This window comes from Bufo bufo, chromosome 2 (assembly GCF_905171765.1).
Source record: "Bufo bufo chromosome 2, aBufBuf1.1, whole genome shotgun sequence".
NCBI classification, from domain to species: domain Eukaryota; kingdom Metazoa; phylum Chordata; class Amphibia; order Anura; family Bufonidae; genus Bufo; species Bufo bufo.
The window spans coordinates 484,055,315-484,081,886 of NC_053390.1; the positions used below are offsets into that span (position 1 = coordinate 484,055,315).

The 26,572-nt window shown below is 45.9% G+C and overlaps 1 protein-coding gene across 1 annotated transcript in view; it reads right to left on the reverse strand.

The window, feature by feature from the left end:
• Positions 1-26,572, reverse strand: part of LOC120989572 (scaffold attachment factor B2-like) — a 392,913-nt gene that overhangs the window by 74,548 nt on the left and 291,793 nt on the right. The window contains exon 9 of the mRNA XM_040417765.1: positions 7,789-7,923. Coding sequence (XP_040273699.1) covers positions 7,789-7,923 — 135 coding nt within the window. The remainder of the gene's footprint in view (positions 1-7,788; positions 7,924-26,572) is intronic.

A 26,572-nucleotide genomic window follows, 5' to 3' on the forward strand; every position in this document is an offset into this window, starting at 1 on the left:
TTTATCACCTTACATCACTAAAAGTGCAACACCAAGCTATCAAAAAGGCGTATGCTCCCCAAAATAGTACCAATCTAACAGTCCCCTCATCCCGCAAAAAATTATACCCTAAGACAATCGCCCAAAAAATAAAAAAAACTATGGCTCTCAGACTATGGAGACACTAAAACATGACACTTTTTTTTGTTTCAAAAATGATATTGTGTAAAACTAACATAAATAAATAAAAAGTATACATATTAGGTGTCGCCACGTCCGTAAGAACCTGCTCTATAAAAATATCACATGAACACCGTAAAAAAGGTGAACAGTGCCAAAAAAAGCACCTTACATCACAAAAAGTATAATAGCAAGCGATCAAAATGTCATATACACCCTAAAATAGTACCAGTCCTCTCATCCCGAAAAAAATAAGCCCCAACACAAGACAGTCGCCCAAAAAAAAAAAAAAAATACGGCTTTTAAAATGTGGAGACACTAAAAAAAAATCATATTTTTTTTTAAAATGCTTTATTATGTAAAACTGAAACAAACAACCAAAAAAGTAGTCATATTTGGTATTGTCGCGTCTGTAACAACCAGCTCTATATAAATACATGATCTAACCTGTCAGATGAACGTTGTAAATAACAAAAAATAAAAACAGTGCCAAAACTAGGGATCGACCGATATTGATTGTTTAGGGCCGATACCGATAATTTGTGAACTTTCAGGCCGATAGCCGATAATTTATACCGATATTCTGGGAATTTTCATTTTTGAAAAAAAATAAAATTTCCTACACAAATCTGCAAAAAATGTATATGTTTATTGTTAACGTGTATTTTATTTTTTTTGTAAATCTTTCTTTTTCATTTATACTTTATATATATATATATATTTTTTTTTACTAACTTTTAGCCCCCTTAGGGACTAGAACTCTTGTCCTATTCACCCTGACAGATCTCTATCAGGGTGAATAGGATCTCACACTGTCCCTGCTGCTCTGTGCTTTGTGCATGGAGCTGAACATGGCAGCCAGGGCTTCAGTAGCGTCATGGCTGCCATGGTAACCGATCGGAGCAGTGTCTCCCTCCTCCTGTTCAATTTGAATGAATTAGTGAGTTAACATCATTGGTGGCGCAGTGGCCATAGCCCCTCCCCTTCTCTTGTCCTCCTTCCTCTCATTGGCGGCAGCAGCATCACAGGAGGAGGGAGACACTGCTTCCTTCTCCCCTGTGCTGCTGAGGGAGCACGGAGAGCGCTGAGAGCAGCGCGATCTGTGTTCCCCATACGTTATCGGAATATCGGCAAAATAGATGCTGATACCGATAACTGTCAAAATCCTGAATATCGGCTGATAATATTGGTAAATCCGATAATCGGTCAATTCCTGCTTCTAACGTCCCCAAAAAATAAAATGGCATTCACAAAATGATCCAAACATGAAGTAGACATATGCGGAATGTAAAGTAAAAACAATTTTTGGAGATATTACTATTATAAAAGTACAGAAATTTTAATTTGCTAATCTTTCAAAGTTTTTGGTATATTTGGTATTTTTTTTAATAAATAAAAAATATTTTGACTCCATGTTACCAGTGTCATGAAGTACAATATGTGATGAGAAAACAATCTCAGAATGGTCTGGATAAGTAAAAGCATTTTAAAGTTATCACCACATAAAGTGACACATTTGCAAAAAATGGCCTGGTCCTTAACCACCTCCGGACCGCTGTACGCACAGACGCGTCCTGGAGGTGGTTGATTCATTCCTCCTGGACGCATATACGCGTCATCTCGCGAGACGCGAGATTTCCTGTGAACGCGCGCACACAGGCGCGCGCGCTCACAGGAACGGAAGGTAAGAGAGTTGATCTCCAGCCTGCCAGCGGCGATCGTTCGCTGGCAGGCTGGAGATGTGTTTTTTTTAACCCCTAACAGGTATATTAGACGCTGTTTTGATAACAGCGTCTAATATACCTGCTACCTGGTTCTCTGGTGGTCCCCTTTGTTTGGATCGACCACCAGAGGACACAGGTAGCTCAGTAAAGTAGCACCAAGCACCACTACACTACACTACACCCCCCCCCCCGTCACTTATTAACCCCTTATTAGCCCCTGATCACCCCATATAGACTCCCTGATCACCCCATATAGACTCCCTGATCACCCCCCTGTCATTGATTACCCCCCTGTCATTGATCAACCCCCTGTAAAGCTCCATTCAGATGTCCGCATGATTTTTACGGATCCACTGATAGATGGATCGGATCCGCAAAACGCATCCGGACGTCTGAATGAAGCCTTACAGGGGCATGATCAATGACTGTGGTTATCACCCCATATAGACTCCCTGATCACCCCCCTGTCATTGATCACCCCCCTGTCATTGATTACCCCCCTGTAAAGCTCCATTCAGACGTCCGCATGATTTTTACGGATCCACTGATAGATGGATCGGATCCGCAAAACGCATCCGGACGTCTGAATGAAGCCTTACAGGGGCGTGATCAATGACTGTGGTGATCACCCCATATAGACTCCCTGATCACCCCCCTGTAAAGCTCCATTCAGATGTCCGCATGATTTTTACGGATGCACTGATAGATGGATCGGATCCGCAAAACGCATCCGGACGTCTGAATGAAGCCTTACAGGGGCATGATCAATGACTGTGGTTATCACCCCATATAGACTCCCTGATCACCCCCCTGTAAAGCTCCATTCAGATGTCCGCATGATTTTTACGGATGCACTGATAGATGGATCGGATCCGCAAAACGCATCCGGACGTCTGAATGAAGCCTTACAGGGGCATGATCAATGACTGTGGTGATCACCCCATATAGACTCCCTGATCACCCCCTGTCATTGATTACCCCCCTGTCATTGATTACCCCCCTGTAAAGCTCCATTCAGACGTCCGCATGATTTTTACGGATCCACTGATAGATGGATCGGATCCGCAAAACGCATACGGACGTCTGAATGAAGCCTTACACGGGCGTGATCAATGACTGTGGTTATCACCCCATATAGACTCCCTGATCACCCCCCTGTCATTGATCACCCCCCTGTCATTGATCACCCCCCTGTCATTGATCACCACCCCTGTCATTGATCACCCCCCCTGTCATTGATCACCCCCCCTGTCATTGATCACCCCCCTGTCATTGATCAACCCCCTGTCAATGATCACCCCCTACCTGTCATTGATCACCCCCTACCTGTCATTGATCACCCCCCTGTCATTGATCACCCCCGTCATTGATCACCCCCCTGTCATTGATCACCCCCCCTGTCATTGATCACCCCCCCTGTCATTGATCACCCCCTACCTGTCATTGATCACCCCCCTGTCATTGATCACCCCCCTGTCATTGATCAACCCCCTGTCATTGATCACCCCCTACCTGTCATTGATCACCCCCTACCTGTCATTGATCAACCCCCTGTCATTGATCACCCCCCCTGTCATTGATCACCCCCTACCTGTCATTGATCACCCCCCTGTCATTGATCACCCCCGTCATTGATCACCCCCCTGTCATTGATCACCCCCCCTGTCATTGATCACCCCCCCTGTCATTGATCACCCCCTACCTGTCATTGATCACCCCCCTGTCATTGATCACCCCCCTGTCATTGATCAACCCCCTGTCATTGATCACCCCCTACCTGTCATTGATCACCCCCTACCTGTCATTGATCAACCCCCTGTCATTGATCACCCCCCCTGTCATTGATCACCCCCTACCTGTCATTGATCACCCCCCTGTCATTGATCACCCCCCTGTCATTGATCACCCCCCCTGTCATTGATCACCCCCCCTGTCATTGATCACCCCCTACCTGTCATTGATTACCCCCCTGTCATTGATCACCCCCCTGTCATTGATCAACCCCCTGTCATTGATCAACCCCCTGTCATTGATCAACCCCCTGTCATTGATCAACCCCCTGTCATTGATCAACCCCCCTGTCATTGATCACCCCCCTGTCATTGATCACCCCCCTGTCATTGATCACCCCTCTGTAAGGCCCCATTCAGACATTTTTTTGGCCCAAGTTAGCGGAATTATTTTTTTTTTTTCTTACAAAGTCACATATTCCACTAACTTGTGACAAAAAATAAAATCTCACATGAACTCCCCATACCCCTCACGGAATCCAAATGCGTAAAATTTTTTAGACATTTATATTCCAGACTTCTTCTCACGCTTTAGGGCCCCTAGAATGCCAGGGCAGTATAAATACCCCACATGTGACCCCATTTCGGAAAGAAGACACCCCCAGGTATTCCGTGAGGGGCATATTGAGTCCATGAAAGATTGAAATTTTTGTCCCAAGTTAGCGGAACGGGAGACTTTGTGAGAAAAAAATAAAAAATATCAATTTCCGCTAACTTGTGCCAAAAAAAAAAAATTTCTATGAACTCGCCATGCCCCTCATTGAATACCTTGGGGTGTCTTCTTTCCAAAATGGGGTCACATGTGGGGTATTTATACTGCCCTGGCATTCTAGGGGCCCCAAAGCGTGAGAAGAAGTCTGGTATCCAAATGTCTAAAAATGCCCTCCTAAAAGGAATTTGGGCCCCTTTGCGCATCTAGGCTGCAAAAAAGTGTCACACATCTGGTATCGCCGTACTCAGGAGAAGTTGGGGAATGTGTTTTGGGGTGTCATTTTAAGTATACCCATGCTGGGTGAGATAAATATCTTGGTCAAATGCCAACTTTGTATAAAAAAATGGGAAAAGTTGTCTTTTGCCAAGATATTTCTCTCACCCAGCATGGGTATATGTAAAAAGACACCCCAAAACACATTCCCCAACGTCTCCTGAGTACGGAGATACCACATGTGTGACATTTTTTTGCAGCCTAGGTGGGCAAAGGGGCCCATATTCCAAAGAGCACCTTTCGGATTTCACTGGTCATTTACCTACTTACCACACATTAGGGCCCCTGGAAAATGCCAGGGCAGTATAACTACCCCACAAGTGACCCCATTTTGGAAAGAAGACACCCCAAGGTATTCCGTGAGGGGCATGGCGAGTTCCTAGAATTTTTTATTTTTTGTCACAAGTTAGTGGAAAATTATGATTTTTTTTTTTTTTTTTCATACAAAGTCTCATATTCCACTAACTTGTGACAAAAAATAAAAACTTCCATGAACTCACTATGCCCATCAGCGAATACCTTGGGGTCTCTTCTTTCCAAAATGGGGTCACTTGTGGGGTAGGTATAATGCCCTGGTATTTTAGGGGCCCAAATGTGTGGTAAGGAGTTTGAAATCAAATTCTGTAAAAAATGACGAGTGAAATCCGAAAGGTGCTCTTTGGAATATGGGCCCCTTTGCCCACCTAGGCTGCAAAAAAGTGTCACACATCTGGTATCTCCGTACTCAGGAGAAGGTGGGGAATGTGTTTTGGGGTGTCATTTTACATATACCCATGCTGGGTGAGATAAATATCTTGGTCAAATGCCAACTTTGTATAAAAAAATGGGAAAAGTTGTCTTTTGCCAAGATATTTCTCTCACCCAGCATGGGTATATGTAAAAAGACACCCCAAAACACATTCCCCAACTTCTCCTGAGTACGGAGATACCACATGTGTGGCACTTTTTTGCAGCCTAGGTGGGCAAAGGGGCCCATATTCCAAAGAGCACCTTTTGGATTTCACTGGTCATTTACCTACTTACCACACATTAGGGCCCCTGGAAAATGCCAGGGCAGTATAACTACCCCACAAGTGACCCCATTTTGGAAAGAAGACACCCCAAGGTATTCCGTGAGGGGCATGGCGAGTTCCTAGAATTTTTTATTTTTTGTCACAAGTTAGTGGAAAATGATGATTTTTTTTTTTTTTTTCATACAAAGTCTCATATTCCACTAACTTGTGACAAAAAATAAAAACTTCCATGAACTCACTATGCCCATCAGCGAATACCTTGGGGTCTCTTCTTTCCAAAATGGGGTCACTTGTGGGGTAGTTATACTGCCCTGGCATTCTAGGGGCCCAAATGTGTGGTAAGGAGTTTGAAATCAAATTCTGTAAAAAATGACGAGTGAAATCCGAAAGGTGCTCTTTGGAATATGGGCCCCTTTGCCCACCTAGGCTGCAAAAAAGTGTCACACATCTGGTATCTCCGTATTCAGGAGAAGTTGGGGAATGTGTTTTGGGGTGTCTTTTTACATATACCCATGCTGGGTGAGAGAAATATCTTGGCAAAAGACAACTTTTCCCATTTTTTTATACAAAGTTGGCATTTGACCAAGATATTTATCTCACCCAGCATGGGTATATGTAAAATGACACCCCAAAACACATTCCCTAACTTCTACTGAATACGGAGATACCAGATGTGTGACACTTTTTTGCAGCCTAGGTGGGCAAAGGGGCCCACATTCCAAAGAGCACCTTTCGGATTTCACTCGTCATTTTTTACAGAATTTGATTTCAAACTCCTTACCACACATTTGGGCCCCTAGAATGCCAGGGCAGTATAACTACCCCACAAGTGACCCCATTTTGGAAAGAAGAGACCCCAAGGTATTTCGTGATGGGCATAGTGAGTTCATGGAAGTTTTTATTTTTTGTCACAAGTTAGTGGAATATGAGACTTTGTAAGAAAAAAAAAAAAAAAAAAAAAATCATCATTTTCCGCTAACTTGTGACAAAAAATAAAAAGTTCTATGAACTCACTATGCCCATCAGCGAATACCTTAGGGTGTGTACTTTCCGAAATGGGGTCATTTGTGGGGTGTTTGTACTGTCTGGGCATTGTAGAACCTCAGGAAACATGACAGGTGCTCAGAAAGTCAGAGCTGCTTCAAAAAGCGGAAATTCACATTTTTGTACCATAGTTTGTAAACGCTATAACTTTTACCCAAACCATTTTTTTTTTACCCAAACATTTTTTTTTTATCAAAGACATGTAGAACAATAAATTTAGAGCAAAATTTATATATGGATGTCGTTTTTTTTTGCAAAATTTTACAACTGAAAGTGAAAAATGTCATTTTTTTGCAAAAAAATCGTTAAATTTCGATTAATAACAAAAAAAGTAAAAATGTCAGCAGCAATGAAATACCACCAAATGAAAGCTCTATTAGTGAGAAGAAAAGGAGGTAAAATTCATTTGGGTGGTAAGTTGCATGACCGAGCAATAAACGGTGAAAGTAGTGTAGTGCTGAAGTGTAAAAAGTGGCCTGGTCTTTCAGGGTGTTTAAGCACTGGGGGCTGAGGTGGTTAAAGAGGACCTTTCACCGATTATTACACTATGAACTAACTATACAGACATGTAGAGCGGCACCCAGGGATCTCACTGCACTTACTGTTATCCCCGGGCGCCGCTCCGTTCTCCTGCTATGCCCTCCGGTATCTCCGCTCACTAAGTTATAGTAGGCGGAGATTCCAGTCACTAAGTTATGGTAGGCGGAGTCTGCCCTTGTTTTGCTCTAGCGCTGGCCAATCGCAGCGCAGAGCTCACAGCCTGGGAGGTTATTTTCTCCCAGGCTGTGAGCTTTGCAATGCGATTGGCCAGCGCTTCAGAAGAACAAGGCCAGACTCCGCCTACCATAACTTAGGGAACGGAGATACCGGAGGACATAGCAGGAGAACGGAGCGGCGCCCAGGGATAATAGTAAGTGCAGGGAGATCCCCGGGCGCCGCTCTACATGTCTGTATAGTTAGTTCATAGTGTAATAATCGGTGAAAGGTCCTCTTTAAGGTGAAATATGGCAGGGTCCTTAAGGGGTTAAGGTGATTTTTAGATGCCGTAACATAACAATTCACTTGAAAATTACCTGTCATTGTGCATGTGATCCATGTACCGCCCACGGTCTCTATTTGCAAAGTCTAAATAACGATCCAGCCTTCCAAAATCATTATATCGATCATCCAAAGCCATTCTTTTAGAATCTGGCCAGTATGAATCATCTCTATAATAAAAAAAAAATTAAAAAAAGGTATAACAGCAACAATTGTAAGTATTTAACATAATGGTATCCATTCACATAACAGCAAAGTGGTCCACAAATGTTGATTTTGGTGTATGGGAGGTGTGAAGACTCAACATGCCTGACCCTTTGTGCTCATGGGAGAGAAGCAGTCACCAAAGGGCCTCTGAGAACAGATGCATACTTGGCTGAATCGAGTGTCTATGTAAAAAAGGAAGGTGGGACAGAAAAGCTGTTAGATAAAGGTGTATAACCAGCTAATGGATGGATACAGTTGCAAAATATGCACAAATAGACAATAGTTACATATATTAAAGGAGAGCTGTTGACTGACAGAGCATTCTGCTACAAACTAAACATGCATGCCCTTATCAGATTTCAGGATAAGCATTTATAGCATGCCAGAATGACAGTAGAAGGGATGGACCGTAAGTAGGTGTGTAAGGCTGGGTTCACATCAGCACTGTGAACTCCGGCAGTCTGTTCTGGCGGAATTCACAGAATCCATCATGTACTAAGAAATCCTCATTCACTATAATGGGATCCAGCGGTAATCCGTCAGCTTTCTGGCATACAAGCCGACTTTAAGCCAGATAAAAAAATGTCGCTTTTAACATTTTGCTGTCCGCTGAAAGCCGGAATGTAAACCAGATACAGTGGGGGCATGGCCTGGCAAGCATGGCGCGAGGACGCACTAAAGAAGGCTCTCCAAGAATCCTGCTTTTCCCCCCATCTCCCTGTATCCTTCCAGCTGCCCTCTTTACCTGGTGGAGACCACCTGGATGCACAGGCTCAGTCATAGTACCACTGGAGAGAAATAAGTGCGCTCACCGCGCAGAGCCAGGGACCCGCCATTGCTAAGGGAGTGAGGAGAGAGTGTGTGGCGCAGACCAGTGGGGTAGTGAGTGCTGAGACATCCATAGCCGACATATACTCTTTGGGGACAGCACAAAGGCACCTCCCGACTGTCAAAGGTGCTGGAGCGCTGCACTTAGGGATTGCAGAGACGCGAACACCACGGCCTGAACTGGCAGCAGCTATTTTGTTGGCGTGGCCGTGAGGCCCTTCTTGCAGCGCCCTAGGCTCCTGTAGGTGGAAGAGTTGGAGTGAAAGCCCTCAGATAACTAATTTTCTACACTGAAGGACAGGTACTGGGGGCCTGGGAGTCCTGGCTGACTTGGGACCTGCATATTAAGGGGACTTTGTGATCGGTGAACACAGCCATATGCTACTGATCCTGAGGGAAAGAACCGAGACAGACATATTATATCTGAATAGTGCTTTATTACTCGTTTCTTGCTCCAAGTCTCTGTTCTTAGGTGACGACCTACATTGATCATAGACTTACATAGGAATAGAAGCTGCTGTATATGGGCGGAAGACAGCTTCAGCGCCCCCTCACACTCCAGGCAAAGTCTTGATAGACAACATGAGCCAAACTAAGGAGGAGGACATGTCTGCGGCTCTATCTGCTGACACGCCACAAGCAGACAAAATTATGTCAGCCAGAGCGGCTTGCCAGATTGCCCTAACTGCAAAAATAGACCACCTACAAAGTGATGTTAATTTTTTTGCGCCATGATATTGAGAAAATGAGAAACCGCACTGCAGAAGTGTTACTCACTTTTCCACTTCCTCAGTAGGGTCTATGCCCAGTAGGGTCTATGAATGAAGATGTGATTGTCACCGTGGGTCTCTTCAATAAGAGATATGTTTCTGTTCTCAATATGGTAACGCTTAGGGTAATTTCATGGAATGTAAGGGGTCTAAATTGCAAGATCAAAAGAGCTTTGGTTTTCAACTATCTTAGGTCTTACAACCCTGATCTGATTAATTTGCAGGAGACGCATTTAAGAGACTGCAAGGTGCTGTCTTTTCATCGCCTTTGGGTGGGACAAAATCACGCAACATACACGAATACTGCGCGGGGTGTATCCATCCTTGTCAGTAAGAGAACTTCATTACAACTACATACATACAGTCTTGATAGAGCCACATGGCAGATATGTGATTTTATACAGTCTGGTCCAGGGTAGTCCTGTAATTGTAGCGGGTCTATATATACAGGGAGTGCAGAATTATTACGCAAGTTGTATTTTTGAGGATTAATTTTATTATTGAACAACCACCATGTTCTCAATGAACCCAAAAAACTCATTAATATCAAAGCTGAATATTTTTGTAAGTAGTTTTTAGTTTTAGCTATTTTAGGGGGATGTGTGTGTGTGCAGGTGACTATTACTGTGCATAATTATTAGGCAACTTAACAAAAAGCAAAATATATACCCATTTCAATCATTTATTTTTACCAGTGAAACCAATATAACATCTCAACATTCACAAATATACATTTCTGACATTCAAAAACAAAACAAAAACAAATCAGTGACCAATATAGCCACCTTTCTTTGCAAGGACACTCAAAAGCCTGCCATCCATGGATTCTGTCAGTGTTTTGATCTGTTCACCATCAACATTGCGTGCAGCAGCAACCACAGCCTCCCAGACACTGTTCAGAGAGGTGTACTGTTTTCCCTCCTTGTAAATCTCACATTTGATGATGGACCACAGGTTCTCAATGGGGTTCAGATCAGGTGAACAAGGAGGCCATGTCATTAGATTTTCTTCTTTTATACCCTTTCTTGCCAGCCACGCTGTGGAGTACTTGGATGCGTGTGATGGAGCATTGTCCTGCATGAAAATCATGTTTTTCTTGAAGGATGCAGACTTCTTCCTGTACCACTGCTTGAAGAAGGTGTCTTCCAGAAACTGGCAGTAGGACTGGGAGTTGAGCTTGACTCCATCCTCAACCCGAAAAGGCCCCACAAGCTCATCTTTGATGATACCAGCCCAAACCAGTACTCCACCTCCACCTTGCTGGCGTCTGAGTCGGATTGGAGCTCTCTGCCCTTTACCAATCCAGTCACGGGCCCATCCATCTGGCCCATCAAGACTCACTCTCATTTCATCAGTCCATAAAACCTTAGAAAAATCAGTCTTGAGATATTTCTTGGCCCAGTCTTGACGTTTCAGCTTGTGTGTCTTGTTCAGTGGTGGTCGTCTTTCAGCCTTTCTTACCTTGGCCATGTCTCTGAGTATTGCACACCTTGTGCTTTTGGGCACTCCAGTGATGTTGCAGCTCTGAAATATGGCCAAACTGGTGGCAAGTGGCATCTTGGCAGCTGCACGCTTGACTTTTCTCAGTTCATGGGCAGTTATTTTGCGCCTTGGTTTTTCCACACGCTTCTTGCGACCCTGTTGACTATTTTGAATGAAACGCTTGATTGTTCGATGATCACGCTTCAGAAGCTTTGCAATTTTAAGAGTGCTGCATCCCTCTGCAAGATATCCGACTATTTTTGACTTTTCTGAGCCTGTCAAGTCCTTCTTTTGACCCATTTTGCCAAAGGAAAGGAAGTTGCCTAATAATTATGCACACCTAATATAGGGTGTTGATGTCATTAGACCACACCCCTTCTCATTACAGAGATGCACATCACCTAATATGCTTAATTGGTAGTAGGCTTTCGAGCCTATACAGCTTGGAGTAAGACAACATGCATAAAGAGGATGATGTGGTCAAAATACTAATTTGCCTAATAATTCTGCACGCAGTGTACACACTGCCTCCCTTTTGTAGATCCATACTGGATGAGGTCATGATTAAGGTGTCACAGCTGCCCCAATCCCCTTTTATTATTTTAGGGGACTTCAATGCAGTCCTGGACAATCAGCTTGACAGACTTAAGCCTCCAAACAGGCATAACTCATCTCTATATAATTGGACGACAGCCCATAATCTGGAGGAGTTGTGGAGCTGGAGGATGTAGGAGGAAGAGAGTGAGGTTTAATGCAGACAAAATGGAATCAGATGCCACTGAAGGAAAGTTCCAGAGTTTTCATGGCTGACCAGTCTAGAATCTTCCATTGAATCATTTCAGTAAACCAAAAACGAAGATCTTAGAGACTTCTGTTTGTTGAATGACCAGTACTATAATGATGGGTGTTAGGCCTCATGCACACGGCTGTGACATTTTTTGCGGACCGCAAACTGCAGATCCACAAAAAACGGAAGCCGCCTGTGTTGCCTTCCGCAATTTGCGGAACGGGCGCCGGCAATATAAATGCCTATTCTTGTCCGCAAAGCGCGGACAAGAATAGGACATGTTATATTTTTTTTATGGGGCCGCGGAAGGGAGCCACGGATGCGGACAGCACAAGGAGTGCTGTCCGCATCTTTTGCGGCCCCATTGAAGTGATAGGGTCCGCATCCGAGCCGCCATTTTGGCGGCTCGGATGCGGACCCAAACAACGGTCGTGTGCATGAGGCCTAAGAGGGTCGCAAACCACAGCTGTTGTCCATGCAGACTGCGGGGGTTGTAGTATTGTTATGTAACACCTTTGTGTATATATACAGTGATACAATTGGTAACAGTACTGACCACCATGCTGTACCCTGTGCTTGTGCTGGGCACAGTAATAAAGATCTGCTTCATATATTATAAAACTAACAAGCAATCAGAATATTATTCTATTATGATATAACGTCCTAGACGACCAAGTGCTGTCCGACACTTGATGCAGTGAGTGAGGGAGTGTATTGAGGATCCAGATGACAGTCCATGCGTGTCACCTTCACTCACTCCTTTTCACTATTAATAAAGCCCCATAGCTGGCGGAGGATCCGCCTAAGTTATGACTAGGCGCAGGCCTCTCCATAACTTCGGCGCATCCAACGCCAGTTCTCAATGTAAGATAGCTTCCTAGCTGTCTTACATTTAGACCATTTCCTACGACTAAAATAGGCATAGAAAATGATTAAAGAGACGAGCCTGCCAGCCTGTCCCCTTCCATGCATCGCCCACAATTTTAGACTATCGTGAGCAGGGCAAAGCAGATAGCGACGCAACAGATGGTGTATTTTAGCATAATAAATGACCCCCTGAAAGGGAGTCTGTCACCTAATTTTCACCAATATAACTAAGAGCCCTCCCCACAGAAGATTGCAGACACATTCCAAACATACCTGTGTGTACTATGTGTCTGTATTCCACTTCCAGGAAAAGCACTTTTATTCTGCTGAGAAACAGCTTCGAAGTTCCCAGCTGAAAGTGAAATAAAAAAAAAAAAAAATAATCTGTCACTCCTGACAATATCTTTTGGCTATATCTTCTGATATAGTGGATAGAATGCTGTGGTTCTGGTATATGCCAGCTTTCAAACAAGGTCAGGTTCATATTTCTTCCTGCTACCAATCCCAAGATATGAGCAACTAAAGCAGCCCTTTCATCTTCACTCTGGTTTCCTTCGGGCACTTGCAGCAGCAGAGCTGGGCACTTAGGAGCTGTTATCCAGCAGAATAAAAGTGCTTTTCCTAGACATGGAATAAAGGCACAGAGTGCACACATGTATGCTTGGGATGTGTATGCAATCTTCTATAGGGTAGTGCTCTTAGTTATATTGGTGAAAAACAGGTGACAGACTCCCTTTAATCTTTTGCTTACCCCTGCACGACTATACATTGTGGTGGTAGGCTCTTTGTGTCATCATAAAATGACCTGCTGTTTAAATCATTTTATGTTTAACATATTTGTAAATAAGGCTACTTTCACACTTGCGTTCGGAGCGGATCCGTCTGGTGTCTGCACAGACGGATCCGCTCCTATAATGCAAACGATGATATCCGTTCAGAACGGATCCGTCTGCCTAACAGTTTTTTTCTGATCAGATTTTTCACTTCTTGAAAACTCAGATCCGACAGTATATTCTAACACAGAGGCGTTCCCATGGTGATGGGGACACTTCAAGTTAGAATATACTAAAAGAACTGTGTACATGACTGCCCCCTGCTGCCTGGCAGCACCCGATCTCTTACAGGGGGCTGTGATCCGCACAATTAACCCCTCAGGTGCCGCACCTGAGGGGTTAATTGTGCGGATCTCAGCCCCCTGATCGAGTGCTGTCAGGCAGCAGGGGCCAGATCCCCCTCCCTCCCCAGTATTATATTCATAGGTGGCCAGTGCGGCCCCCCTCCCTCCCCAATATTATATTCATAGGTGGCCAGTGCGGCCCTCCTCCCTCCCCAATATTATATTCATTGGTGGCCAGTGCGGCCCCCCTCCCTCCCCAGTATTATATTCATTGGTGGCCAGTGCGGCCTCCACTCTCCCCCCGCCCCTAATTAAAATCACCCCCCCCCATCATTGGTGGCAGCAGAGAGTTTAATCACTGGGGCTCCGATCGGTTACCATGGCAGCCAAGACGCTACTGCAGTCTTGGCTGCCATGGTTACTTAGCAATTTTAGAAGCATTATATTTACCTGCGATGTCTGTGACCGGCCGGGCGCTCCTCCTACTGGTAAGTGAAAGGTCTGTGCTATAAGCAATGCGCCGCACAGACCTTTCACTTACCAGTAGGAGGAGTGCCCGGCCGGTCACAGACATCGCAGGTAAGTATAATGCTTCTAAAATTGCTAAGTAACCATGGCAGCCAGGACTGCAGTAGCGCCTTGGCTGCCATGGTAACCGATCGGAGCCCCAGCGATTAAACTGGGACTCCGATCGGAACTCTCAGCTGCCACCAATGATGGGGGGGGGGGGGGCGCACTGGCCACCAATGAATATAATAGTGGGGAGGGAGGGGGGCCACACTGGGGGGGGGGGGGCGCACTGGCCACCAATGAATATAATACTGGGGAGGGAGGGGGGCGCACTGGCCACCAATGAATTTAAAACTGGGGAGGGAGGGGGGTCTGGCCACCTGATCTCTTACAGGGGGCTATGATACGCACAATTAACCCCTCAGGTGCGGCACCTGAGGGGTTAATTGTGCGGATCACAGCCCCCTGTAAAGAATCGGGTCCTGCCAGGTAGCAGGGGGCAGTTATTACACAGTTCTCAGTATATTCTAACTTGAAGCGTCCCCATCACTATGGGAACGCCTCTGTGATAAAATATATTGTCGGATCTGAGTTTCACGATCTAACTCAAATTCGATGGTATATTCTAACAGAGGCGTTCCCATGGTGATGGGGACGCTTCAAGTTAAAATATACCATCGAATTGGAGAAAACTACGATCCGATGGTATATTCAGTGGCGGATTACAATAGGGACGTTCGGGTTGGCAGCCCCGGGCCCAGCACCGATGGGGGGCCCAACGCTGACCCGAACGCCCACATACTGCGGCGGGGCACGGGAGCGCATAGCTCCCTGTCCCGTCGCCGATCACCGCCATAGGCTTCAGGCCTTGTAGGCCTGAGGCCTATGCAGTAGTGAAATACCGGCGCAGGCATGATTGATGACGTCATCGCGCGCCTGTGACGGGATGCAGCACTGTGACCCGCCTGACTCATCCCGCCTTCCTCTGCGAGCAAGCGCCTGGCCCTGGACATAAATACTCACCTATCTTTTCATTTTTTGTTCATTTTTTATTTTTTTATTTCATGTGCCTACTTTGGGGGGGGCGGGGGGACACACAGGAGGACATATTAGGGAAGATAAATAGAGTACATGGGGGGGAATGTGGGGGCTGTATGGGGCCAAATTATTATGGGAGGGAATACTATGTGGGGGCAAATTACTAGTTGGGGCAGTGTGGGGGCAAATTGCTATGTGGGGGCAAATTATTATGGGAGGGACTACTATGTGGGGGCAAATTATTATGAGAGGGACTACTATGTGGGGGCAAATTACTAGTTGGGGCAGTGTGGGGGCAAATTGCTATGTGGGGGCAAATTATTATGGGAGGGACTACTATGTGGGGACAAATTATTATGAGAGGGACTACTATGTGGGGGCAAATTACTAGATGGGGCAGTGTGGGGGCAAATTATTATGGGAGGGACTACTATGTGGGGGCAAATTTCTATATGGGGCAGTGTGGGGGAAACTATTGTGTGGGGGTAATTGCTATGTGGGGACAGTGTGGGGTAATTTCTATGTGGGGACAGTGTGGGGAAATTGCTATGTGGGGACAAATTACTATGTGGGGGCAGTGTGTGGAAAACGATTGTGTGGGGGCAATGTGGGGAAATTGCTATGTGGGAACAGTGTGGGGAAATTGCTATGTGGGAACAGTGTGGGGAAATTGCTATGTGGGGGCAAATTACTATGTGGGGGCAGTGTGGTGGAAATTACTATGTGGGGCAGTGTGCTGGAAATTACTATGTGGGGGCAGTGTGGGGAAATTGCTATGTGGGGACAAATTACTATATGGGGCAGTGTGGGGGCAAATTACTATGTGGGGGCAGTGTGTGGAAAACGATTGTGTGGGGGCAATGTGGGGAAATTGCTATGTGGGAACAGTGTGGGGAAATTGCTATGTGGGAACAGTGTGGGGAAATTGCTATGTGGGGGCAAATTACTATGTGGGGGCAGTGTGGTGGAAATTACTATGTGGGGCAGTGTGCTGGAAATTACTATGTGGGGGCAGTGTGGGGCAAATTACTGTGTGGGGGCAAACTACTATATGGGGGCAGTTTGGGGGAAATTACTGTGTGGGGGCAAATTACTATGGGGGATTACTATGTGGGGGCAGTGTGGTGGAAATTACTATATGGGGCTGTTGCTATTGGGGAGGCACTGTAGGGGCAATTCTATTATTTCTGGGGACACTATACAGGGATTATTACCTGGAGCACAATATAGGGTGTTATTATTACTGGGGGTCTCTAGGGGACATTATAGCTGCTGAGGACACTATAGGAACATTTGGGGTAATTTATCAAACTGGTGTAACGCAGAACTGGCTTAGTTGCCCATAGCAGCCAATCAGATGCCACCTTTCATATTTGACAGCTATTTTGGAAATCCAGTTCTACTTTACACCAGTTTGATAAATTACCCCAATTATGTTTATTAGGGTCACTATTATTTCAGCAGTATAGTTCCTTGGGCATTGGGGAGCACAACGGGCACAGTATTGGGGGTGGCAGGATGACACTGTGGGGACACCAGGATGAGGAGGTTGATGGAAAAATTGAGAAATCCAACATGTCTGTGTTACAAACTGTAGAGATGAGATGCGGCTGAAAGAATTTGCCATGGTGGTCTGGGTTAAATGGAGGAGAAGAGGAAAGAGAAGGTCTACATGACAGGAGATGTCACTGGATGTAAGAGGTATGTGGTGCTGTATTCTCCTCCATGTCTTTTTTATTACAATTATATGTATTTTAAATTTGGCGACCAAATTTTTCAGTTTAGGACCCAATTTGGGGTATTTTTTTTTTAGTCTGAAGATGTCATATGGCCTAAGAAGAGACTCTGGCGCCCATGAAGCACTGCAGCCTCTTCATACAAAAAAAAAAAACTGAACTAAAATGGAGGGGGGCCCAAGTTGGGTAGACAGCCCCGGGCCTATCATGCACTTAATCCGCCCCTGGGTATATTAACAGGGACTACTGACATTACATTGAAAGTCAATGGGGGACGGATCCGTTTGCAATTGCACCATATTGTGTCAACGTCAAACGGATCCATCCCAACTTACAATGCAAGTCAATGGGGACGGATCCGTTTGACGTTGACACAGTTTTTTTTTTTTTTGTATGAAGAGGCTGCAGTGCTTCATGGGCGCCAGAGTCTCCGTTTGCAATTGCACCATATTGTGTCAACGTCAAACGGATCCGTCCCCATTGACTTGCATTGTAAGTCAGGATGGATCCGTTTGGCTCCGCGCGGCCAGGCGGACACCAAAACGCTGCAAGCTGCGTTTGGGTGTCCGCCTCCTGAGCGGAATGGAGCCAAACTGATGCATTCTGAGCGGATCCTTATCCATTCAGAATGCATTGGGGATGAACGGATCCGTTCGGGGCCGCTTGAAAGAGCCTTCAAACAAATCTTTCAAGCGGAACCCCAAACGCAAGTGTGAAAGTAGCCTAAGTCACAACAATAGACAATCAGTCTGCTTAAACTAATAACACACAAAGAATTAAATGTTACCATGTTTTTATTGAACACACCATGTAAACATTCACAGTGCAGGTGGAAAAAGCATGTGAACCTTTGGATTTAATAACTGGTTGAACCTTTTTTGGCAGCAATAACTTCATCCAAACATTTCCTGTAGTTGCAGATCAGACGTGCACAACGGTCAGGAGTAATTCTTGACCATTTCTCTTTACAGAACAGTTTCAGTTCAGCAATATTCTTGACATGTCTGGTGTGAATCGCTTTCTTGAGGTCATGCTACAGCATCTCAATCGGGTTGAGGTCAGGACTCTGACTGGGCCACTCCAGAAGGTGTATTTTCTTCTCTTTAAGCCATTCTGTTGTTGATTTACTTCTATGCTTTGGGTCGTTGTCCTGTTGCAACACCCATCTTCTGTTGAGCTTCAGCTGGTGGACAGATGGCCTTAAGTTCTCCTGCAAAATGTCTTGATAAACTTGGGAATTCATTCTTCCTTTGATGATCGCAATCCGTCCAGGCCCTGACACAGCAAAGAAGCGCCAAACCATGATTCCCCCACCACCATACTTCACAGTTGGGATGAGGTTTTGATGTTGGTGTGCTGTGCCTCTTTTTCTCCACTCATAGTGTTGAGTTGTTTGGAAGAAACACACAACTTTGGTTTCATCTGTCCACAGAATATTTTGCCAGTACTGCTGTGGAACATCCAGGTGCTCTTGTGCAAGCTGTAAACATACAGCAATGTGTTTTTGGACAGCAGTGGCTTCCTCTGTGGTATCCTCCCAATAAATGTATTCTTGTTTAGTGTTTTACATATCGTAGATTCGCTAGCAGGGATGTTAACATATGCCAGAGACTTTTGTAAGTCTTTAGCTGACACTCTAGGATTCTTCTTCACCTCATTGAGCAGTCTGCGCTGTGCTCTTGCAGTCATCTTTACAGGACGGCCACTCCTAGGGAGAGTAGCAGCAGTGCTGAACTTTCTCCATTTATAGACAATTTGTCTTACCGTGGACTGATGAACAGCAAGGCTTTTGGAGATACTTTTATAACCCTTTCCAGCTTTCTGCAAGTCAACAATTCTTAATCGTAGGTCTTCAGAGAGCTCTTTTGTGTGAGGCATCATTCACATCAGGCAATGCTTCTTGTGAAAAGCAAACCCAGAACTGGTGTGTGTATTTTTTATAGAGCAGGGCAGCTGTAACCAACACCTCCAATCTTATCTCATTGATTGGACTCCAGTTGGCTGACACTTCACTCTAATTAGCTCTTGGAGACGTCATTAGTCTAGGGGTTCACATACTTTTTCCACCTGCACTGTGAATATTTACATGGTGTGTTCAATAAAAACATGGTAACATTAAATTATTTCTGTGTTATTAGTTTAAGCAGACTGTGATTGTCTACTGTTGTGACTTAGATGAAGATCAGATCACATTTTATGACCAATTTGTGCAGAAATCCATATCATTCCAAAGGGTTCACATACTTTTTCTTGCAACTGTATGTGCCTTATATCATTTCTTAGATGTTTTTTTTCAAGTGTTTTTTGGATCTACCATTGGTCGGCAGTATTTTATTATGATCATTTTTATATTTCTAATAAATATTGCCAGATTGTGAAACATTTTTGCAGTTGTCATTTACTACTTTTATTGGCTAGGAGTACTGGGGCCTTGTTGTAGAGTATATCTAGGAGTCCGTACTTTTTGAGTGAGCTCCTACAGTATCTGTATTTATAGTAACAGTTTGTAAGGCTAAAATAAAAAAGACATACAGGGATCCCTCAAGTTACAATATTAATTGGTTCCAGGACCACTGTATGTTAAAACCATTGTAAGTTGAGTAATCTGCTCCAAAGCCCCAAAATGTCATCCAAGATAAGACAAAATGAAGATTTAAGAAAAATAAGCAGATAACTAACAGAGATAAAACAAGTCATTACATATAGCAGTCAGGAATAGCTGCTAACTAGCAACTAATCCAGATAGTTTACCAGAGAAGTGACCTTTATTGGTTGGATCTGGGTCTGAGACATTGTATGTTGAGTCTGGTTTCAACTCACGATGGGTCAGAAAAGACCATTGTATGTTGAAAATATTGAATCCTGAGGCCATTGTAACTTGAGGGATCACTGTACATACATCCAGTTCAGCTTGTTATTGTGTAAATTGATCCAGAGGAAGGGGGAAAAAAAAAAACTGAGGGAGAAGCCCATTTTCCTTATTTTAGAGGAAAAATTCCTTCATGACTTCAATAAGGCAATCAGCATAGCTCCCTGGATCAATGACCCTTCTCCAGCAATCTCAATTATAACCTGTATTATTATTACTGTCCAAAAAAACATCCACACCCCTTGAATGCTTTTCCTGAGTTCACCATCACCACCCTGTGGCAGAGAATTCCATAGTCTCACTGCTCTTACAGTAAAGAATCCTCTTCTATGTTTGTGTTGAAACATTCTTTTCTCTAGTTTGTTGAGCTTGATCGACTTATGTCTTTTTTCAACCGTATTAACTATATAGATGCAGAGGACGTCCTCTTGTCACAGTTCCTTGGTATAAATAGATAATGTGTTCAGGTTGCCGTACAGTCAGGATGGTATGTGGAAATGTCCTGACTAGGTATACCAAAAGGACTGTTGTCTGAGGTATGAGGGCCTAGAGGAAGCCTAATTGGCCAGTTGTGTAAGTACTTAGAACTTGGAGTGTAAAGTGCTTTGTGAGCCAGACAAGTCCTGTGATTGTAATGAGGCAGACTATGGGGACCTCACAGATTAAGTCTGGGGATCAAAAAGAGAAAATCTGCCAGATAAATAGTGACAGAGAGAGCTGGAAAGGATGCTCTGTAAGGATGTGATAATATAACAGGGTCTGGTGCAGAGTAATTGTAAGGCCAATATCGTAGTCAGGAAGAAGCCAGTGGTCGATGCACAAAATGGAGCAGGAGAGACTAGCTTGATTTTTGCGTCATGACACGGAGGCTCATATTGCATTTCTCCTTCTTTACTGAAATCCACAGCAGCAAAGAAAAAATCCACAGAAATAACTTACAGACCACCCCAACAAGGGGTAACCCCTCTCACAGTCCAGTCCATAAATAGGTCCTCCCACCGGAACTCTTCCTCTTTCTTTGCTGCTGTCCATGGCAGATAAGTATAACGTTTATGGCTCAAGCCTATCATTTTTCTTCCCCTTTATTGTTGTTTTTTCTGAGGATTTTTTATTACTCTGAGGGTTTTGGGGTTTTGTTTTCCAATAGTTTGTATTGCTAGATATATTTTATATTTATATATTGTTTATCCCCTTTTTCTTTCTCCCCCCCTTCTATACCTTCAGGGGGGGGGGGGGGGGGGGTTAATACCTGCCGTTATTGCCGTTCTCCCCCTCTCCTTTGTGCTCGGCCGCTTTAATCCCTCCTTAGCTTACCTCGGCGCGTCCTGCGCCATTGTTTTCTTGTTCGGGTTTTTCGTGCGCTCCTCATCCCGTAATCTCGCGATCCGCGAGATTTCGGCTGCTGCTCCTGCTCTCTTGGCGCTTGGGATTCTCGGGCGCCATCTTGTCCTCTCTCCTACTGCGCCAACAGCGTCTGGAAAGCCGGAGGGGGGTGTGTCTTCTTGTATTCCCGCGAGCGCTGGGGGGGGAGTCTCTCCATCGGCGCCATCTTGCAGTCCCTGTTCGGGAATCGCAGCGGTCAGGCTGGTAGTTTAAACTCTCCTGGAGTGACTAACTCCTTTCTTCTACACCATGTCTCTTCCTGTGGAGGTCTCCCCTTCTGTGCCTCCTACCTTGCAGGTTCCCTCTGCTTTGGTACCTACCCCTGCCCCAGCAGGTGCCATTGCTAGCTCCTCTCCTGCTCAGTCCCAGGCGGCCGCCTTGCAGCAGTCCATATCGGATGCCATTAATAATGCTATGGGTTCCATGTCCTCCATTATCTCCCAGTCTATTTCCCAAGCTCTGAGGGCTCAGACCCCTGCCCCTATTGCTCCTCCTGCCACTGATGCATCCAGAAATATTACAACTGATAGCTTCGTTCTATCAAAGGATAGCATGCTTAGTACACGCAAAAGAGCCTGCCCGCGCCAGGCGGAAAAAGCGCGCCCCTGGAAGTCCACTCGGGCTCAGCCTGTTCAGAGTTCTGACTCAGAGATAGAGTCTGAGGAGGAGGCTTTGAGTGATGGCCAGAGTGCCTCTGATGTTGACCTTGAGGGGGTCTTAGTGGAGGATGATGATTTTGTGTCTGAAGTCCCTTGGTCGCGCCCTTCAACTAGTGCGGCCCCTGAGGCGTATGGTCCGGCTCTTAACTCCCTAACGGACCCTTTGGGCGAACCCTTATTTGACCCCGACAGTTTACATCACCCGAGGTCAGCTGAGTGGTTACCCGCTCCACATTTGGCTCGGTATTTAGAGGACAGAGTTAGGAAGCCCCTGTCTAAGGAGACACGGAACAAATTGAGTGCGGAGTGCCCGCGCCCCCTTATTCCAAACAAGGTTTGTGAAACCCCCAATGTGGACCCCAAGATGGTCCAATTTTTGGCCAAAACGGGCTTTAATCCCCGCAGGGGCCAGGATTCAGCGCTCCGCGCCTGCCAGGGTAACCTCTTAGATGGCTTAGGTCCCTTGACCAAAATTTTTGAGTTGGCGGAGACAGCCAGATCGGAGGGCACCCCTATTGACCCAGATGAGCTCCGTGGCTGGGCGCAGCACGCCATCTGGATGGTGGGAAATGTGAACTCTTCACAAGGAGGAAAGCTATCCTCATTAAGATTGAGCCGAAGTTAGCCAACATGGCTTTTACCGAGTCTGGCAGGAAGGCACAGGGGCTCCTTTTCGGTGACACCTTCATAAAAGACCTGGGCAAGTTCGTCGGAGCTTTTACCGCCTTAGACAAGGCGCAGAGTTCTATGCGGAAAGTATTTCATGGTATTGTCTCTTCCAGGGCCGGCAGTTTCAGGGGCCAACTGTCCGGCCGTGCCCATTTCCAGACCCGTGGCAACGGTCGAGGCCCCTTTAATCAACGCTCTGCGTTCCGGGACCAAAGACAACAGTCCTCGTTCTTTCCATCCAGAGGGTCCGTCGGAAGATCCAGGTCCTTCAGAGGTTATTCAGGATCAAGACGTCCTCTCGGTGAGTCGCCAGAATCTGCTATCTTCTTCAGCCCATTGCATAGGGGGCAGACTCCATCATTTTTTAAATGCTTGGTCCCGTATCACGTCCGACCCGTGGGTCCTCTCCACGGTCTGGGGTTTTCATATAGAACTAATAGACACACCTCTGTTACTCCCAAATCCGCACCCGAGGTTTCTATCGGGGCAGGCCCAACAATGCATAGACGCGGAGTTTCAGTCCCTCCGGATAAAGGGTGCGGTGGAACGAGCCCCATTCCCCGAAGGGGGAGTCACCAGCGACATCTTCTTGGTCGAGAAGAAAGGGGGGCAGTTTCGACCCATTATAAATCTAAAGAACCTCAACCGATTCGTTCGGTACCGCCATTTCAAAATGGAGGGCATCTATCTGCTCAGGGATCACCTTCTCCCGGGCGACTGGATGGTGAAGTTGGACCTGAAGGATGCTTACCTGATGGTCTCGGTTGCTCCGCCATCCAGGGATCTACTTCAATTCCTTTGGAGAGGACAGGTGTGGCGGTTCACTTGCCTCCCGTTTGGCCTTTCTTCGGCACCTTGGTGTTTCACAAGGCTGATGAAACCGGTGGTGGCGTGGCTCCGCCGCCAGGGTGTTCGTCTGGTAATTTACCTGGACGATATTCTTCTCTTGGCCCAGTGCCCCTCCACCATTCTGGCTCATTTGCATATGTCGATTTCCCTGATCACCGACCTAGGTTTTATCATCAACACCGAGAAGTCCATTCTTCGACTTTCCAGGTCCATGGAGTTCTTGGGCTTCGTGGTTGATTCCACCGCACAGACTCTGTCTTCCAGGAGCGAAAGTCAGAGCCCTCCGCAAGGACTTGCGTCATACGCTGAGGCTTCCCCGGATCTCTCTGCGTCATTTGGCGCGGATTATCGGCCTGTTATCCTCTTCCATCCAGGCGATCTTCCCGGCTCCGCTCCATTATCGAGCGATACAACGGCTCAAGATAGCTCACCTGCAGGCAGGAGCATTGTATGCGGACGTTTTGGTCCTGGATCAGGAGACGAGGGACGAGCTGACGTGGTGGATCTCCAACATCGAAGCTTGGAACGGCAGAGCCATCGTGGGTCCTCAACCAGACCTTATCGTGGAGGCGGACGCCAGTCTGTACAGCTGGGGCGCCCACTGCAACGGGGTTTCCACCGGAGGTCCTTGGTCTGCAGACGAGTCCTGGCTCCACATAAATGCTCTGGAGCTCTTGGCGGGATCCTTCGCCATCCGCAGCTTCACCAGCGGCGCGGTCTCTGCGTGCATCAGACTCAGGATGGACAACGTGTCGGCTGTTCGGTACGTCAACGCCATGGGGGGTACTCACTCCGCGATGTTGACCCATCTGGCGAAGGAATTCTGGTCGTATTGCCTGGACAGGGGATTCACAGTGATCGCAGAATACATCCCGGGCCTTCACAATACTTGCGAATTGGGGTTCGCTGTACACTTCGGACTTCAGCGATTGGAGATTGAATCCGGAGGTGTTCTCCTCCATCGAATCGGTTTGGGGCCCTTTTGCTGTAGACCTCTTCGCTTCACGATGGAATTCCCAACTGCCCAGATTCTACAGCTGGAGACCGGACCCACTTTCGGAGGCAGTGGACGCCCTTCTACAGGACTGGTCGGGACCGCTCTCGTATGCCTTTCCACCGTTCGTGTTGATCCCTCGCGTTCTGACACAGGTTCGCCGCCAGTCGGCAGAATTGGTCCTGGTGGTTCCTTTCTGGCAGGCTCAAGTTTGGTTTTCCTCAACTCCTGGAGCTCCTAATCGACGGCTAGATTCCTCTTGGAGAGCGCTTGGGCCCCCGGTACTAGACTGGCGTATCGATCAGCTTGGAGCGTTTGGTCTCGCAGGTGCGTGGGCCGGAGTCTGGATCCCCTTACGGCCCCTGTGAAGGATATCCTACAGTTTTTATCTTCTCTTTTTGAAGAGGGTAAGGCGTATAGGACTATGAATGTGTTCAGATCAGCAATATCCTCTCGCCACCAGGGTTTCGCTGGTTGCCCGGCCGGTCAGCATCCTTTGGTTTGCTGGCTCCTCAAGTGCTCTCGGCTTTCAAAGCCTCCTTGACCTAATTTTTCCACTTCTTGGGACGTCCCTTTGGTCCTGGATTTCTTTTCACGGTAGTCTCCTAATTCAGACTTCTCTCTTCGTCAATTATCAGCTAAATTGGTGTTCTTGCTCTGTCTTATCTCTTGTAAAAGAGTTTCAGATGTGAGGGCTCTAGACTTCGATGCTCTTTATTTTACCCCGGAGGGGGTTTCCTTCAATATCTCCCGCCGCACCAAGACCGGCATTAAGTCTGTTTCTTATCCGGCTTTTCCCAGCTCTCCGGCGCTTTGTCCGGTGGGGTGTCTGAGGGAATATTTGTCTCGTACATCCGCTATGCGTCCTGCGTCTACACCTCAATTATTTATTTCTTTTCGCAGGCCATTTCGTCTGGTCACTAGTGTCACCCTGTCCCGTTGGGTGAAATGGATCCTTTCCTTGTCTGGTATTTACACATCCATGTTCACGGCCCATTTGGTCAGAGGGGCCTCTGCGACGTCCATGGCTGTCGCGGATGCTCGCCTGGAGGATATTCTAAGGTTGGCGGATTGGTCCAGAGCGTCTACGTTCAGAGAGTTTTATTTTAGGCCTCCTCCACATACCTTCTCTTCGGTGATATCTACGCTTTGAACTTGCAATATGAGCCTTCGTGTCGTGACATAAAATTGCATGATTTTCCTATTTTATGACGTAAAGTCATGATTTTATGAAACGAAAATTGAGGCACTCAGATTTAGGTTATTGCAATCAAACTTTTAATTTTTTTTCAAGTTTTGCAGTAGTTTCATCCAAAAAAAGCCTAATTAGATCCTATGTACAAACAGTATATTAGGACCAGACGTTTCGGTCATTTCAGACCTTCATCAGTGGTCACATTTTTTATCTGTTCTGGTAGGGAGATATGGACATCAGGGCTTGGATGTACGGCCAAGCCCTGATGTCCATATCTCCCTACCAGAACAGATAAAAAATGTGACCACTGATGAAGGTCTGAAATGACCGAAACGTCTGGTCCTAATATACTGTTTGTACATAGGATCTAATTGGGCTTTTTTTTGGATGAAACTACTGCAAAACTTGAAAAAAATTAAAAAGTTTAATTGCAATAACCTAAATCTGAGTGCCTCAATTTTCGTTATATATATACTGGCTGTTCGCAGCCCTTGATCGGCACCAGAGACATTTGAATTGAGTGCGGTTCTTCATTCTATTACTCATGATTTTTTAAAAGACACGGAGGCGAGTATTGCCCCTCCCTAATATTTATTTATTTAATAAAACTTTTCCCCTCCCTTGTCGTTTTGATATGTTTTTTTCTCTCCAGGACACTGTTGTTGCTGAGTTTGCTAGCGTTACTATTATGTCTTTGTTATTTATTACCATTATCTTTTATCCCTTCATCGTTTTGATTTGGAACTGGTCGATTACCATGTACCTCTGTTTTTCCCTTCCTTTTAGGCTGATGTCCCGAACCACTGATTCCGATTAGTTCGAGTTGCTGATCCATCCTGCCGACTGTGTTTGTTTGTTC